This window comes from Schistocerca nitens, chromosome 9 (assembly GCF_023898315.1).
Source record: "Schistocerca nitens isolate TAMUIC-IGC-003100 chromosome 9, iqSchNite1.1, whole genome shotgun sequence".
NCBI classification, from domain to species: domain Eukaryota; kingdom Metazoa; phylum Arthropoda; class Insecta; order Orthoptera; family Acrididae; genus Schistocerca; species Schistocerca nitens.
In genome coordinates, this window is record NC_064622.1 from 386,828,223 (window position 1) to 386,847,218 (window position 18,996).

The 18,996-nt window shown below is 41.6% G+C and overlaps 1 protein-coding gene across 2 annotated transcripts in view; it reads right to left on the minus strand.

The window, feature by feature from the left end:
* The window catches only part of LOC126202971 (E3 ubiquitin-protein ligase FANCL), a 211,985-nt gene that overhangs the window by 139,858 nt on the left and 53,131 nt on the right, over nt 1-18,996 (minus strand). For both annotated transcript variants that reach the window (XR_007540208.1, XM_049937113.1), the window contains exons 6-7: nt 3,971-4,095; nt 3,616-3,840 (exon numbers count right to left, since the gene is read on the minus strand). Coding sequence is in view for 1 of the 2 variants with exons in the window: in XM_049937113.1 (XP_049793070.1) it covers nt 3,616-3,840; nt 3,971-4,095 (350 nt within the window). In the remaining variant the exon portion in view is untranslated. The remainder of the gene's footprint in view (nt 1-3,615; nt 3,841-3,970; nt 4,096-18,996) is intronic.

Consider the following 18,996-nt stretch of genomic DNA (forward strand, 5'->3'; position numbering starts at 1 on the left):
CACTAGGAGCCAGGTCAGGTGAGTAGGGAGCATGAGGAATCACTTCAAAGTTGTTATCACGAAGAAACTGTTGCGTAACGTTAGCTCGATGTGCAGGTGCGTTGTCTTGGTGAAACAGCACACACGCAGCCCTTCCCGGACTTTTTGTTGCAGTGCAGGAAGGAATTTGTTCTTCAAAACATTTTCGTAGGATGCACCTGTTACCGTAGTGCCCTTTGGAACGCAATGGGTACGGATTACGCCCTCGCTGTCCCAGAACATGGACACCATCATTTTTTCAGCACTGGCGGTTACCCGAAATTTTTTTGGTGGCGGTGAATCTGTGTGCTTCCATTGAGCTGACTGGCGCTTTGTTTCTGGATTGAAAAATGGCATCCACGTCTCATCCATTGTCACAACCGACGAAAAGAAAGTCCCATTCATGCTGTCGTTGCGCGTCAACATTGCTTGGCAACATGCCACACGGGCAGCCATGTGGTCGTCCATCAGCATTCGTGGCACCCACCTGGATGACACTTTTAGCATTTTCAGGTCGTCATGCAGGATTGTGTGCACAGAACCCACAGAAATGTCAACTCTGGAGGCGATCTGTTCAACAGTCATTCGGCGATCCCCCCAAACAATTCTCTCCACTTTCTCGATCATGTCGTCAGACCGGCTTGTGCGAGCCCAAGGTTGTTTCGGTTTGTTGTCACACGATGTTCTGCATTCATTAAACTGTCGCATCCAGGAACGCACTTTCGACACATCCATAACTCCATCACCACATGTCTCCTTCAACTGTCGATGAATTTCAATTGGTTTCACACCACGCAAATTCAGAAAACGAATGATTGCACGCTGTTCAAGTAAGGAAAACGTCGCCATTTTAAGTATTTACAACTGTTCTCATTCTCGCTGCTGGCGGTAAAATTCCATCTGCCGTACGGTGCTGCCATCTCTGGGACGTGTTGACAATGAACGCGGCCTCATTTTAAAACAATGCGCATGTTTCTATCTCTTTCCAGTCCGGAGAAAAAAAATCGGAGGCCTTAGAACTTGAATGCACCTCGTACTGTATGTACATTAATTTAAGCTATGAACTTTTTCTATTTGTGTGTTCATGCTCTTACTTAACAGTGATGTTGTTATTGGCAGACTAGCTCACAGATGCTGTTATTGGCTGCCTACATCACATGTCCTACACTCTGAATATCCACTGTCATTTGCTGGTGAGATAACATGATGTGAGCTATGATTGGGTGACAAAAGCGTATCACACTCTTGATTTCAGTGCTTCAGAAACTAACATCTGTGGTTGATGGAATTTGTATTTAATACAAAAATACGCAATGTGCATGTTGCCGCTCATCGAAGATTTTTCCAAAATGCATTATTGTGTTTTTGCTGGGTTACGTTTCCTGAAGTTTGGGGAGTTCTACACCATTGCATAAAACCTTTTACCATTCAAAGAATTGATAAGTTTTACAATCTTGAGCGAACGTATACCATCACTTAACAAGGAGAAAATATATTTTTGTCAAGGAAAATGTGTATTTTCCCCCAGGAAAAAATGTAGTTTTGACTGGGAAATCTGGAAAAATCAGGGATTTTTTTTTTCTTGTCCACATATACATTCTGTTTAAACTTGTTCTTATATATGAAACAAAATTCCGTAAGGATCAAAAAAGAATTTTATTTTATTTTTTATTACAAAAAATATAACTTACTGATTTCTTTGTCTCTAAATTTAGGTAATTCCTGTGGCAAAAGTAACAAAAACTAAATGGTTTGGATGTAATACATAGTTTTTCCAGCTCTGAACTCCTTCATCAAGAAGTTACAAATTTAATACTAATTTTTAGTTTCTTGTTGGTACACTGTACTTATTGGATGTGAAACATTTTTGAAAGTTTTGTGTTTTTTCAAGCTTTGAAGCTTGCCTATTTGTGTAACACCACTAGCTAACTTTAACAAAAACATAATGTACTATTCCTTCTGTTGACCCTTTTTTAGTCAGCTTGGCAATGGTAGTTGTAACTAGCAAAAACACTACAGTATTACCCAACTTCTACATTCCTGGAATTAACGTTTCCCCACCGATTTCGACACTTTTTATCGTTCCCATCAAATTGCCTATGTCCATAATGTTAATTCACACCAGATTTTGTTTCAACATATTTATAATTTTCTCATGTTTACACTTTATGAAAAAATGTTCTTGGGGAAAAAACAACCGCTAGCCATCAAGTAGTGTTTACAAAAGTTATATGGTTAAGTTTCTTGTCACCAGGATGCTCTACTTAGCAGGATAGGAGTAACTAGGTTAATATGTCCAAAGGTATCATGACCAGTCACACCATTTCCATACTGCTTCTACAGTGCATGCACAGTTGTGTGATTTTTGTAATTGTCGTCACACATCTGTCAAACCATATTTAGTGTCTGTTATTATAGGTTATCTGTCTTGAGTTGACCACAATGTAATTAATGTAAATTTTAGTTACACTGCAGTCAGCTCAAGACAGATAACCTATAATAACAGATATTAACAGCTGCTGCAGAAGATGGCCACACAAATATACATATTCAATGTGTTTCGTCTTTTGGCCACTTGAAGCGGTAGTTGACACCTTCATTCTGTTTGCACTGATCAAATGTTTTTGGTTTAAACACAGCACGAATTACGCATATTCTCGCGCTGAGCAAAACATGTTTCAAGGATTTATTCTCGTTGTTAAGAGCAATATTTACATAATTATGTGGCTTTCTGCGTAACTGAGGAAACATAGTACCGAATAACCTCAAAAAGGCAGTTACAGTTAAAGAGACGCAGAGCAACACATATGCAAACACCACACACAATACTTAGGTAAATATTTGCACTTGATATCAAGAAAAAATTCTTGAAACACACTGTGCTAAGCATGAAAAAATATGTAACTGATGCAGTGCCTCATTATTTAAATAATGAATGACAGCGCAGGCATTCCAAAAACATCGATAATGATGTATGAAATTGAGTCCAACATTTCTGCTTCCCAATTATCAGTTTCCATTTATATCAGTGGTTTTTAGTAGATAACAAACCATTTTTAGATAATAAAAACTCCCTAACATGAACACTTTGATGCCTATTATGTACACATACATGAAGTGCGAAAATGCAAGGGGGTATCCAATACATAACTTTAACAGCTTAAAACGTTATTTCCAAAATTTTACTTTTTCCCACATTTTACACCATTTTTTGAAGTCGCTTGAAAAGTGTAAAAGCAGGGTTTCACTGTAATTCTGCTTTCTGATTCAAATAGAAGCATACTGTAGATAATTAAAGAAGAGCAATAATAGTAATGATCCCATGATCAGGCCTTACAAAATATCAACCGCAGTTTTTCCCCATGGAGAAGTCAGTTTAGAGACGGAGTAAAATAATTTTAACAGATACGTGTGAATCAATGTTTCTGGTATTATCTGTCAATTATGTCCTATGCTTTCTCATAGTCTTGTGGCACTAATATGAGCGCGCAGTTATTAACTTGGACTAAAAAAAAAAAAAAAAAAAAAAACATTTTGCCTATGGATATTACGAGTCTACACAGTATCACTTTGTATTTTTATGCAACAAACACACACCTGATAAAGACAGTCCATGTGAAATATGCTGCCACATCTTTCAGATGGACAAGCCTCTGATGGCAAGCTACCCTCCAAGCGAACTGAAAAGCAAACAAAACATTCTCCTGGTCGTATCAAAAGGTTTGCCTCATCCTCACCAGTACCTTCTGGTTTCTCAGGAAAGCTTTCGAAACCCAAAACTGATTTAAGGTTGTCAGGAAGGCTGCTCTCAGAATCCCATTCCTGGAAATGAGGATAAACAACATGAGAAATTGAAATGAAATATTTTTGTACTAGGAGAACACAAGAGTTAAAATTATCTGCACATTACAAGTAAAACAATAAAAACAGTCTCAAAATTCTGAACATTTACCTCAAATCTGTAAATGAGTCTCTCACGGAACTCTGACACAGTTTTTTCTGGCCCTAGAAATTTGATATCAGGACGAGAACAAGGATCCCATGGATTCACCTGCAGTTGCAAAGAGACATTTTCACCTATAAATGAGAGATTGGTTAGTTAGGAAGTTACCTTATACTTGTATCACAGAGACCAGATTTATAAAATATCATGACATTAATAATTTTAGATGAAAACATTATGAATTTTATCTACCAGTGCTGGACAGCCTAAGTCTTAGTCTTGCTCACACACAGTTTTCATCTTTGATGTTGCAATGGTTGGCTGGATATCAACAAAGAATCTACATTTATGAAAATAAAAGTGGTTCATTTACTGTATTTACTTGAATCTAAACAGCACATTTTTCCGGATTTTGTAACCCAAAAAACCGCCTGTGGCTTAGAATCGAGTGCAAAATAAGTGGAAGCTCTGAAAAATGTTGGTAGGTGCCGCCACAACCAACTTCTGCTGATGAAAGTGTTGGTACGTTGATAGAACACATATACAGACACAAGAAAACATGTAAAGGCATAGAGTTTGGGCAGAGATGTCAGTCGAGGTGGAAGTACAGAGGCAAAGATGTTGTCGAGTGACAAGTGATGTACGTGGGGCGGCAACTTGAAATTAGCGGAGGTTGTGGCCAGGTGGGTAACGGGAAGAGAGGATATATTGAAGGGCAAGTTCCCATCTCCGGAGTTCTGATAGGTTGGTGTCAGTGGGAAGAATCCAGATAACCGTGACGGTGTAACACTGTGCCAAGATGTGCTGGCCGTGCACCAAGGCATGTTTTGCCACAGGGAGATCCTCATTACCAACAAACACTGTGTGCCTGTGTCTGTTCATGTGATCAAAGGCGGAGCCACGTGTGAATGCAACCACGTGATTTACCAACTGACCTGCCTACACTGTGAAGCCTTCTATGTGACCCCAAAAGTGCCCTACTTGTGACAGGATACTTTCCGGGACTGGATCAGATTCTGAATGTGGCTCTTCAGCAGGGATACGACTTCCTCAAATCCTGCCCTGAAATGAGATCCATCCTTCATGAAATCCTCCCCACTCCACCAAGAGTGTCTTTCCGCCGTCCACCTAACCTGCGTAACATCTTGGTTCATCCCTATGAAATCCCCAAACCACCTTCCCTACCCTCTGGCTCCTACCCCTGTAACCGCCCCCAGTGTAAAACCTGTCCCATGCACCCTCCCACCACCACCTAATCCAGTCCTGTAACCTGGAAGGTGTACACGATCAAAGGCAGACCCACGTGTGAAAGCACCCACGTGATTTACCAACTGACCTGCTTACACTGTGAAGCCTTCTATTTGGGAATGACCAGCAACAAACCGTCCATTCGCATGAACGGACACAGGCACACAGTGTTTGTTGGTAATGAGGACCACCCTGTGGCTAAACATGCCTTGGTGCACGGCCAGCACATCTTGGCACAGTGTTACACCGTCCGGGTTATCTGGATACTTCCCACTGACACCAACCTATCAGAAGTCCGGAGATGGGAACTTGCCCTTCAATATATCCTCTCTTCCCGTTACCTACCATGCCTCAACCTCTGCTAATTTCAAGTTGCCGCCCCTTGTATATCACTTGTCACTCAACAACTCTTTGCCTCTGTACTTCCGGCTCGACTGACATCTCTGCCCAAATTGCCTTTACATATGTCTGCTTGTGTCTGTATATGTGTGGATGGATGTGTGTGTGTGTGTGTGCGCGAGTGTCAGAGATGTCAGTCGAGGTGGAAGTACAGAGGCAAAGATGTTGTCGAGTGACAAGTGATGTACGTGGGGCGGCAACTTGAAATTAGTCTTTCCGCGCTCCCAGGATTTGAATGACTCCTTACCCTCTCCCTTAAAACCCACATCCTTTCGTCTTTCCCTCTCCTTTCCTCTTTCCTGATGAAGCAACCGTGGGTTGCGAAAGCTTGATATTTGTGTGTTTTTATTGTGTCTATCTACCAGCGCTTTCCCGTTTGATACGTCACAGCATCTTTTTTAATATATTTTTCCCATGTGGAATGTTTCTTTCTATTATATTCATATCATTAATTTGAACCCAACAATTACGTATTGTCACTGTTGCATTTCGAAATCTTTTCTGTCATCTTACTTTCTCTTTTTGTTTGTGCAAGTAGTTTCACTTTGTATTCACCTTCCCTTTTTTCCATAATCCACCATACAATTTATCCTGCCTGTATATACTCAATAATACGTAATTTACTTCCAAACCACAACAAAATTTTTTTTAACCCTTTCAACACTACCACTACTATAAAATCCACCGTTCCCAGTTTATAAACAATTCTTGTGTAACCTCATGAATATTATTTCACAGCTTCAGTTCCTTTCACCTATTAAACAACCATTTCAGCTAGTTCTAACAACTTTCGTTTTATTTCCATTCCCGGTTTTCGCACATAACCGATCATTTTTTAGCAGCTTCCCACAGGTTTTCATCTTATTACTTCTTTATCAGACAATTGTTAGCCTCATTTTCATAATCTGCCACCACATAACCAGTCCTTTCAATACATTTATACACAATTTTTTCGAAATTTTCCCGTATTTCTCCACCCTTGAACGTGTTTTGGAGGCAACACAACTACCTAACATTTGTACACATCGTTGTTTACCAACCTAAGTTCACAACAGGATCAACATAGCTCTGCTTAAACCAACACTTTTTCGACTTTTTTCACACCAGAACTCCAGTTAATTTCTACTTCACCTTTATCTCTCCCCATATGTTTTTATTATCACTTAATCCTCATGTTACACTTTCCACCTTCTAATACCATGTCACCCTTACAACATCCCCACAATGACCCCATTAAGTTTTATTTACATTCCCTCCGCAAACATGCCTTCGCCCTAGCCAGATTAAGCTCCAATATTTTATTCACTCAGGCTTGTCTGACATTTGGCATTACCCCCAAAGGCCTGACACTTAATGTTCCCATCTCTGGCTGTAACCCTTCTTTCCATCAGTCCCTATACCAGTTCCAAACTGAACAATCCATAGCCCTCACCCGCCTATTCCTTTACCTACACATCAACTCAGCCAATGAACACACCCATCAACTCCTATCCCTAGTCAAAGTCCTCAATATTTCCTCTCCCACATCCACACCGGCTGTTCAGAGCATCCTCCTACATGTCAACCGCAAATTAGAACAGCATGCCATCCCCTACCTCAAAAAACTATCCAATCTCCTGGTTTCCCACCTCCAGAAAGGCAACTCACTCACCCTCCACAACCTTTCCAACAAACCTCAACCTCCATTCATTGCTCACAGACCCAGTCTCTTCCACCTACTCAATCTCCCACTTCCAGCTCCACTCCGCCCAAAACCTCTAAATTCTAGTCAACACAATCTGGAACCACAACATCCCAATTCAGTAGTTAACCTTCCCTCCAAACCTCTCTCCCAATCCGAAACCTCTGTCTTATCCAAAGGCCTCACCTTCAGCCCCACTCCCAGATTCAACCAAACAGCCCTCGTCAAAGATTTATTGTCCTACACTCGTAGTCTCTGCTGGAAATATCACTTTGCCACGAAGAAAAATAATCCTAATCCTACTCCCAATGATCCAACTCCCCAACACACTATCCAAATTGAACCCTGCCTGGAACAGTTCCCTCCTCCATCACAGCGGGACCCACCTCCTCTTCCTCAAAATCACCCCCTCCAAACCTTCCAGGAATTTCTCACTTCCAGCCTTGCCTCTCAATCTTTCTTAAAAAACCTTAATCCTACTCCCAACATGACCACAGCTGAAGCCCAGGCTATCTGTGATCTGAAAGCTGACCGATCCATCGTCATTCTTTCGGCTGACAAGGGTTCCACGATCGTGGTACTTGATTGTCGGGAGTATGTGGCTGAGGGACTGCGTCAGCTTTCAGACAACACTACATACAAAGTTTGCCAAGGTAATCCCATTCCTGATGTCCAGGTGGAGCTTCAAGGAATCCTCAGAACCTTAGGCCCCCTACAAAACCTTTCACCTGACTCCATCAAGCTCCTGACCCCACCAACACCCCGCACCCCTACCTACCTTCTACCTACTTCCTAAAATTCACAAACCCCAACATCCCGGACGCCCCATCATTGCTGGTTACCAAGCCCCCACAGAATGTATCTCTGCCTACGTAGATCAACACCTTAACCCATTACATGCAGTCTCCCATCCTTCATCAAAGATACCAGCCACTTTCTCGAACGCCTGGAATCCTTACCCAATTATGTTACCCCCGGAAACCATCCTTGTAACCATTGATGCCACTTCCCTATACACAAATATCCCGCACGTCCAGGGCCTCGCTGCGATGGAGCACTTCCTTTAACGCCAATCGCCTGCCACCCTACCTAGAAACTCTTTCCTCATCACCTTAGCCAGCTTCATCCTAACTCACAACTTCTTCACTTTTGGAGGTCAGACATACCAACAATTAAAGGGAACAGCTGTGGGTACTAGGATGGCCCCCTCGTACGCCAACCTATTTATGGGTTGCTTAGAGGAAGCCTTCTTGGTTACCCAGGCCTGCCAACCGAAAGTTTGGTACAGATTTATTGATGACATCTTCATGATCTGGACTCACAGTGAAGAAGAACTCCAGAATTTCCTCTCCAACCTCAACTCCTTTGGTTCCATCAGATTCACCTGGTCCTACTCTAAATCCCATGCCACTTTCCTTGACGTTGACCTCCATCTGCCCAATGGCCAGCTTCACACATTCTTTCACATCAAACCCACCAACAAGCAACAGTACCTCCATTTTGACAGCTGCCACCCATTCCATATCAAACGGTCCCTTCCCTACAGCTTAGGTCTTCGTGGCAAATGAATCTGCTCCAATCCCAAATCCCTGAACCATTACACCAACAACCTGAAAACAGCTTTTGCATCCTGCAACTACCCTCCCGACCTGGTACAGAAGCAAATAACCAGAGCCACTTCCTCAAACCCAGAACCTCCCACAGAAGAACCCCAAAAGTGCCCCACTTGTGACAGGATACTTTCCGGGACTGGATCAGACTCTGAATGTGGCTTTGCAGCAGGGATACGACTTCCTCAAATCCTGCCCTGAAATGAGATCCATCCTTCATGAAATCCTCCCCACTCCACCAAGAGTGTCTTTCCGCCGTCCACCTAACCTTCGTAACCTCTTGGTTCATCCCTATGAAATCCCCAAACCACCTTCCCTACCCTCTGGCTCCTACCCCTGTAACCGCCCCTGGTGTAAAACCTGTCCCATGCACCCTCCCACCACCACCTACTCCAGTCCTGTAATCTGGAAGATGTACACGATCAAAGGCAGAGCCACGTGTGAAAGCACCTACGTGATTTACCAACTGACCTGCCTACACTGTGAAGCCTTCTATGTGGGAATGACCAGCAACAAACTGTCCATTCGCATGAACAGACACAGGCAGACAGTGTTTGTTGGTAATGAGGATCACCCTGTGGCTAAACATGCCTTGGTGCACGGCCAGCACATCTTGGCACAGTGTTACACCGTCCAGGTTATCTGGATACTTCCCACTGACACCAACCTATCAGAACTCCGGAGATGGGAACTTGCCCTTCAATATCTCCTCTCTTCCCGTTACCCACCATGCCTCAACCTCCGCTAATTTCAAGTTGCCCCCCCTGGTACATCACTTGTCACTCAACAACATCTTTGCCTCTGTACTTCCGCCTCGACTGACGTTTCTGCCCAAACTCTTCGCCTTTACATATGTCTGCTTGTGTCTGTATATGTGCAGATGGATATGTGTGTGTGTGCGCGTGCGAGTGTATACCTGTCCCTTTTTCCCCCTAAGGTAAGTCTTTCCGCTCCCGGGATTGGAATGACTTCTTACCCTCTCCCTTAAAACCCACATCCTTTCGTGTTTCCCTCTCCTTCCCTCTCTCCTGATGAAGCAACCTTGGGTTGCGAAAACTGTATAAAGGGGGTAGAAGACGAGCTTTTTTCTCTGCCCCGAGTTTCAACCACTGCATTTTCATATATTATCCAACGAAGTAAATAAAAATTCCATATCTTCAAATGTAGCAGCCTTTCAAATATTCGTAGCAACAAAAATAAATTTCTTTACACAAAAATACCAACAATGCCCAAGGCTTCAGGATTGTTGCACAAGTTGTTGCTACGCTGGGGCCCATTAAGATTTCATGTAGCGGCACCTATTGCTTTGTGGAATTTTGTGAAGTGCTTGTTGGTGCTTGTGAACCATAATGAAGCGCTTTCATTATAGTGCCAAATTCAAGAGGGGAGTTATTTATTTTGCGGAACAATGTTCTAATTGTGCTGCAGGTCTGTGATACGGGATTGATGAGAGAAACGTCAGGCAACGACGACTGCTGAATGTTCAAGCAGAAGGAAAGCATTTAGTGGGCCAAAGTGTGGCCGATATCATGCACTATAAATGATTTTAAATGAATTTGTTAAGGAACAGCGTCAGAAATTCCTGCCTGTGAATGCCGAAATTTTAAAAATTAAGGCACATGAAATTGCTAGAGAGCAAAAAATCTTAAGGAAACCCGGAACCTAAAAATTATGAAATTTTGGGCTTTCAGTTTATTGTGAAATAAAATACTACAGATCTTCCTCTTTAAAATGACATATTAATCTTACCTGTAGCTCAACTCCAAGTATTGAAAATATTATTTTCAATAATGTGCTGTAGAGGGCATGTCGCGACATTGAATTTCCGTGGATACATATTCATTGAAAACATCGTTTTTCAAAACTTCCGGTCTTTCCAAAGACTTTATATTATGTTTGCAACACGATTTGATAGGCAATTGTTTTGTCTGCATATTGTAGTCTTTGGATACTGTTGTTTACATTGAGCATTTGATGGTTATTGCACGATTGGTGTTGTATTTCTGTTATGTAACTGGAACTTATCAAATATGCCTCCATTTAGTAACAGAGTTTACAAGAGGAAGAAGCCTCCAACGAGGTGCACTAGTGGAACTGTGACAATTTTTCTGACCTTGGGAAATGATTCTGAAAATAGTGAGGTTATTCATGAAGTGAAATCTACTCCTGTCTCTAGTACAAGCAAGAAGTTGCATGGATCAACTGAAAAATACTGCAGTTTATTGGAGAAGTGTAGTGAGGATAATGTGAATGAAATAATTAACATTTCATTGCTCTCAAAGGTGATTGAGAGTTCAGTACTGTGTAAGGAATGTTGCAAATTGAGTATGTCAGTAAATGTCAAGCGACATATAGGACTTGCAGCAGAAATCTGTCTCCATTGTACTAGTTGTCATTACAGTGTTTCATTTTGGAACTCAGAATATGTCGAAATAGGCCAAGGTGAAACTGATAGTACTATGGTGCAAATATTAGATGTGTTTATGCTCTAAGGTCAATTGGTAAGGGATACTCTGCTGGTCAAATGTTTTGTGGCGTAATGAATCTACCACCACCACCAACGAAATTCTCAAAATATAACTCGGTTGTTGGATCCTGTGTTGAAGATATTGCCCAAGAATCCATGAAAGAAGCAGTGGAGGAGGCTGTGGCGGTGAATGAAGAAATTCCAGATGTTCAGAATCCTCGGGACCTTACTGTCGGACTAGATGGTACGTGGCAGAAGCGTGGGCACACTTCACATAATGGGGTAATAACGGCAACAAGTGCTGATACTACAGAAGTTATAGATGTTGTAATTAAATCCAAGCACTGTAGGTGTCCTAAAAGAGTGAAGGATGAGCATGCAGAAAACTGTCGAAGGAATTACAGTGGGTCTAGTGGGGCCATGGAAGTTTCCGGTGTGAAAGACATTTTCAGTCGCTCTCTTCTGTGTTACAAGGTCAGATACCTACAGTTCCTGGGTGATGGTGATTCGAAGTTTTTTGCTGCTGTATCTTAACTGAAACCTTATGGAAATGATGTTACCATTACTAAACAGGAGTGCATAGGTCATGCTCAGAAACGTATGGGAACAAGGCTGCGTCGACTGAAGACCACAATGAAAGGCCAAGTACTCAGTGATGGAAAACCTTTGGGTGGAGCTAAAAGATTGACAGATGAGGTAATCAACAGATTGCAGAGAGATTATGGACTGGCAATAAGACAAAATACTCACAGTGTTGATGCAATGGAAAAGGCTGTAATGGCACTTTACTACCACACCTTATCGACTGACGAGGAACCACTACATGGAACTATGCCCATAGGGACCCAATTCCTGGTGCAAGTACAATCATCATCACAGTCTACCAGAAACTGTCATGAAGGCTATAAAACCAATTTTCAGAGATCTTTCTGCAACTCCACTTTTGAAGAAATGTCTCCATGGACGTACACAAAATCAAATTGAGAGTGTGAATAATGTATCGTATTTACTCAAATCTAAGCCGCACTTTTTTTCCAGTTTTTGTAATCCATAAAACCGCCTGCGGCTTAGAATCGAGTGCAAAGTAAGTGGAAGTTCTGAAAAATGTTGGTAGGTGCCGCCATAGCTAAATACTGGTGCCAAAACCTCTGCGTCAGTAAATAAATTAAAAAAAAAAAAAAAAAAAAAAAAGGTGGGAGATGAGCTTTTTTCTCCGCCCCGAGTTTCGACCACTGCATTTTCATACATTATCCAACGAAGTAAATACAAATTCCGTATTGTTCATCTTCGAATGTAGCAGCATTTCAATGGACTACGAAAATCCGACTGGCAAGACTGTTTGGGATCTATGTCAATATGGCCAACTCTACGTTCTGAATTTTTTCCTACCTGTGAGAAGAGATAGTTGCTAATAGGAACTTTTATGAATTGTGAATCGCATGCAGTATTCTCTTCACCATAAAACTAATACGAATATAAACATTTTGCCATGTATTCTTTCATGTTTGCTGCTAACTCATTTAAATCCTGTCTGCCTAATAAACTACGAAACTAGAGTGAGACAACAGCAAATGCAGAAGAATATACATATCATGTCATGTTTATACTTGTATTATTCTTATGCCTAATAGTGATACAGTCAGAAATGAATCACTGCAATTGACTAGATTTTTAAATCTACGATGACTAATTTCTGTGCAGAATGTAATGTACTAAAGAGGCATCTGCAAAGATTTTCAAACGGAGAAAAATTTTCGCTAAACTCTCATTCAAAACATCTGTCATACGCAGTTTATTATTTGGTTCTTGTTGATCATTATCAAAGAAAGCAGCAGTGTAAGTAACAACAAATAGCAGTCTCTTGCTATTGTTTTACTAATGAGACGATTCCTCTTTTTCTTTTTTTTTTTTTAATTGTAAGTATCGGTAGTGTGCACAAAAGCAAGCCATGCCGCGAGCGGCGACAGGCCGCAAACACTCATTATGGAAACACTCATTATCAGAATGCAACAAACCACGCATGACACAGTACAAGAATGCATTTTCAGCTTAGAGTGATGTAAACACCTATAAGAAAGAGAACGACACTTATCAGATCAAAGAAAAATAAGCAATCAATTCAAACCAGACGAAGCACGTGAAAAAGGAAGGGTACCCATATAAACACGGGTGGAGTGCCTGACGCATAGCAATGGCTACCTGGTAAAGTTTAACTGCTAAGCTTACGACTCAAACCAAACTATTGTAGCTGTATCGTCATTCATTCAACATAAATTGTGTCTCATATTACAATGGACCACTTTGTTTCGATTTGGAGGTGCGGCCTAAAGCTTTTCTCTCCCCTTGAATTTCGAGTCTCAAATTTCAGGTGCGGCTTAGATTTGGAAAAAATTTTTTTCCTTGATTTCAAGTCTCATTTTTCAGAAGCGGCTTAGTTTCGAGTGTGGCTTAGATTCGAGTAAATACAGTAATTTGGACCAGAATCCCAAAAAAAGTGTTTGTGGAAATTCATTCTCTTCATTTTGGAGTATATGATGCCATTGCTACATACAACAAAGGTAACATTATAAAGTGCAATGTGCTGCAGAAGTTGGATGTGATGCCCAGAAAGTACATGGTGAGTGCAATGATGTCGATAGACAATGAAAGGAAACGGGATGCTGAAAGGAAAGAAAAGGAGTGTGAGAGGCAAGCCAGACAAAGAATGAAAGGTGTAAAAAGAAGGCTAGATGGGGGGATGTCTAGTGACAGTGAAAACCTCTGTTATGGTGCTGGTTCAAATGGCTCTGAGCACTATGGGTTTTATGGTGCTGGACTCCACTAAAATCTTAGTGAAACTTTGAAACTCGTTTTCCACAAGTTCACTTTTTTTGCCATATAAGGAACATTTTCTGCTAAACTATTAGAGATAAAGACAAAATTTTCAAGGAATGTAAACAGTGCCAATATACACCTTGTATCATAGCCTTTTTGTGACACATAATTGATAACAGATTTTATTTCAAAGATACTATGCCAAAAAACGTGTTAATTATTTTCAGTAACAAAATAATTAATATCTTCCCAAAAAACACCAATAAATTAAAATCCATATGGTACATGGTATTAAATATATATAATATTATACTGTAAAAGTTTCATCATTCTGGTGTTAATAGTTCATAAGAAAATGTTCCTTACATTTAACATTGGAGGTATAGGACGTTCCGAGTCCCCTTAAATTTTAAGGCTAGTCGCAGCTGGATTGATCTGTTTATGAAGGGCTGGCGTTTTTCACTTCGGAGGCAAACTTAGTTGCACAGAAGTTGCCGAAAAATAATGAAGAAAAACTAGTGTAATTTCAGCGTTTCATAATTAGACGGCGCACAGAAAAGCAATACCTTCTTGGTCAGATAGGAAATGCTGACCAAACTCCCATATATTTTGACATGCCGTCAAATTATACGGTTGACAACAAAGGAAAGAAAGACATAAGTGTTCTTACATAAGGGGGTGAAAAACAGCAGATGTCCGTCATGCTTGCTCGCACAGCAGATGGACATGTGTTACCCCCATTCATAGGTTTCAAGCGAAAGCCTTCACCGAAAATGGAAGTGTTTCCAAAAACTGTAATTGTACAAGCAAACGAAGCTGGGTGGTTTTTGGGGGACATGGTGCTGGAATGGATTAGGTATGTGTGGAATAATAGTCCTGGTGCAATGCTTGGTTTACGCAGTCTGTTGGTATTAGATGTGTACGCAGGCCATAAAACACCTGCAGTAACACGAAAATTAGAGGAAATCAAAATGGACTTGGCAATAATTCCAGGCAGGATGACGTCAATTCTGCAACTACTTGATGTCTGTTTGAATAAACCATTTAAGGACAACCTTAAACGCATGTACACAGACTGGCTTTCGAAAAGCAACAGACAACTGACACCAGCAGGACGTGTAAAACATGCAAGTTTGTCGCAAGTGTGGCAATGGATTTATGATACATGGAAGTGTGTTCCAAATCAGACTGTGCAACAAACATTTAAAAAATGTTCGATATACAATGCACTAGATGGTACGGAGGACGATGCTCTGTATGAAGAAATGAGAAACAAAGAATCAAGTGATAGTGATTCAGTATCATGACTGATATTTTAAACATTTTGTATAAGATGTATTACAAACCTTATAAAATTTTGTTTTAAATTTCAGTGTTTAATTTCTAACAAGGGAACCTCCCCATCGCACCTCCCTCAGATTTAATTCTGAGTTGGCACAGTGGATAGACCTTGAAAAACTGAACACAGATCAATCGAGAAAACAGGAAGAAGTTCTGTGTAACTGTGAAAAAATAAGCAAAATATACAAACTGAGTAGTCCATGTGGAACATAAGAAACATCAAAGACAATGTGAGGTTAGGAGAGCCGTTGTCCTGTGGTTAGCGTGACCAGATGAGGAACGAAAGGTCCTTGGTTCAAGTCTTCCCTCCAGTGGAAATTTTAATTTTTTGTTTTCAGTTTGTGTCACAAACTCTTATGTTTTCATCACTTTTTTGGGAGTGATTATCACATCCACAAGAAAACCTAAATCGGGAAAGGTAGAAGAATCTTTTTACCCATTCGCCAAGTGTACAAGTTAGGTGGGTCGACAACATATTCCTGTCATGTGACGCACATGCCGTCACCAGTTCCGTATAGAATATATCAGACGTGTTTTCCTGGGGAGGAATTGGTTGATCTATGACCTTGCGATCAAATGTTTTCGGTTCCCATTGAAGAGGCACGTCCTTTCGTCGACTAATCGCACCGTTTTGCGGTGCGGTCGCAAAACACAGACACTAAACTTATTACAGTGAACAGAGACGTCAATGAACGAACGGACAGATCATAAATTTACGAAAATAAAGAAAGTAAAATTATCACTCGAGGGAAGACTCGCACCAAGGATTCCTCGTTCCGCAGCTGCTCATGCTAACCACGAGACCACCGGGCACCAGGGCTTACGTCATCCTTGATGTTGCCTATCTTGCGCATGGACTACTCAGTTTGTATATTTTGCTTATTTTTTCATAGTTCCACACAACTTCTTCCTGTTTTCTCGATTGATCTGTGTTCAGTTTTTCAAGGCTTATCCACTGTGCCAACTTATAACTAAATCTGACGGGGGTGCGATGGGGAGGTTCCCTTGTAAGTTATTTACACTGTTATTTTATAAGTGTTGCTACTCTGCACTGCACAGGATAGTAAAGCGTAGAGAGCTGCATCAAACCAGTCTACGGACTGAAGACAACAACAACACACTCTTCACCATAAGAATAATACGAATGTAAACATTATGCCATGTATTCTTTCGTGTTTGCCGCTATCTCATTTAAATCCTGACTGCCTAACAACTACGAAACTAGAGTGAGACAACAGCAAATGCGGAAGAATATACATATCATGTCATGTTTATATTCGTATTATTCTTATGGTGAATAGTGATACAGTCAAAAATGAAGCACGGCAATTCACTAGATTTTTAAATCTAAGATGACTAATTTCTGTGCAGAATGTAATGTACTAAAGAGGTGTCTGCAAAGATTTTCAAACAGAGAAAAATTTTCCACTAAACTCTCGCTCAGAACATTTTCTATCATACGCAGTCTATTATTTGGTTCTTGTTCATCATTATCAAAGAAAGCGGCAGTGTAAGTAACAACAAATAACAGTCTCTTGCCATTGTTTCGCTAATGATACAATTCCTCTCTCTTTTTTTTTTATTTTTAAACAGTGGTAGCGCGCAAAAAGCAAGCCATGCCGCGAGTGGCGACAGGTCGTAAACACTCATTATCAGAATGCGACAAACAATGCATGACACAATACAATAATGCATTTTCAGCTTAGAGTGACGTAAACACCTATAACAAAGAGAATGGCACTTATCAGATCAAAGCAAAATGAGCAATCGATTCAAACCAGACGAAGCATTTAAAAAGGGACGGGTACCTGTATAAATATGGACGGAGCGCCTGACGTATAGCAATGGCTACCTGGTAAAGCGTAACTGCTAAGCTTGTGACTCGAACCAAACTATTGTAGCTGTATCTTCATCCATTCGACGTAATTGTGTCTCATGTTACAATGGATCAACTTTATTTCGATTTGGAAGTGTGGTCTAAAACTTTTCTCTCCCCTTGAATTTCGAGTCTCAAATTTCAGGTGCGGCTTAGATTCGGGAAAACTTTTTTCCCTTGATTTTGAGTCTCATTTTTCAGATGTGGCTTAGATTCGAGTATACGGTACTGTGTACAGTGGCACCAGGCTTTCCTCTCTCTTCCTCTTTCTTGCGTGGGAAAATTAAAGGTTGGATACTTTTTAGAGAGACCTCGTATATTGAGCTTGAGCTACCATAAATTTTCTAACTTACTTTTTAAGAGATAATAGCATTAAAAATATGGTTCTAGTCACATAATCATAATTGGTATCAAAGCACAACAAGAGTGGTGGGAAAACCTACTCCAGACCACAATCAACTTATCGGGATGTTGATGTTTCAATGTGAAGGGCTTCTCTCAACAGCACAAATAATATTTAACTTGACAGGAACTACCTGTTACTAATCTGTCATTATAATAATAATAATAATAATAATAATAATAATAATAATAATAATTTCCTGTGACTCAATGGCCTGGTACAAGTCTTTTCATTGGAAATCAATTCGGTGACATACACTCCTGGAAATGGAAAAAAGAACACATTGACACCGGTGTGTCAGACCCACCATACTTGCTCCGGACACTGCGAGAGGGCTGTACAAGCAATGATCACACGCACGGCACAGCGGACACACCAGGAACCGCGGTGTTGGCCGTTGAATGGCGCTAGCTGCGCAGCATTTGTGCACCGCCGCCGTCAGTGTCAGCCAGTTTGCCGTGGCATACGGAGCTCCATCGCAGTCTTTAACACTGGTAGCATGCCGCGACAGCGTGGACGTGAACCGTATGTGCAGTTGATGGACTTTGAGCGAGGGCGTATAGTGGGCATGCGGGAGGCCGGGTGGACATACCGCCGAATTGTTCAACACGTGGGGCGTGAGGTCTCCACAGTACATCGATGTTGTCGCCAGTGGTCGGCGGAAGGTGCACGTGCCCGTCGACCTGGGACCGGACCGCAGCGACGCACGGATGCACGCCAAGACCGTAGGATCCTACGCAGTGCCGTAGGGGACCGCACCGCCACTTCCCAGCAAATTAGGGACACTGTTGCTCCTGGGGTATCGGCGAGGACCATTCGCAACCGTCTACATGAAGCTGGGCTACGGTCCCGCACACCGTTAGGCCGTCTTCCGCTCACGCCCCAACATCGTGCAGCCCGCCTCCAGTGGTGTCGCGACAGGCGTGAATGGAGGGACGAATGGAGACGTGTCGTCTTCAGCGATGAGAGTCGCTTCTGCCTTGGTGCCAATGATGGTCGTATGCGTGTTTGGCGCCGTGCAGGTGAGCGCCACAATCAGGACTGCATACGACCAAGGCACACAGGGCCAACACCCGGCATCATGGTGTGGGGAGCGATCTCCTACACTGGCCGTACACCACTGGTGATCGTCGAGGGGACACTGAATAGTGCACGGTACATCCAAACCGTCATCGAACCCATCGTTCTACCATTCC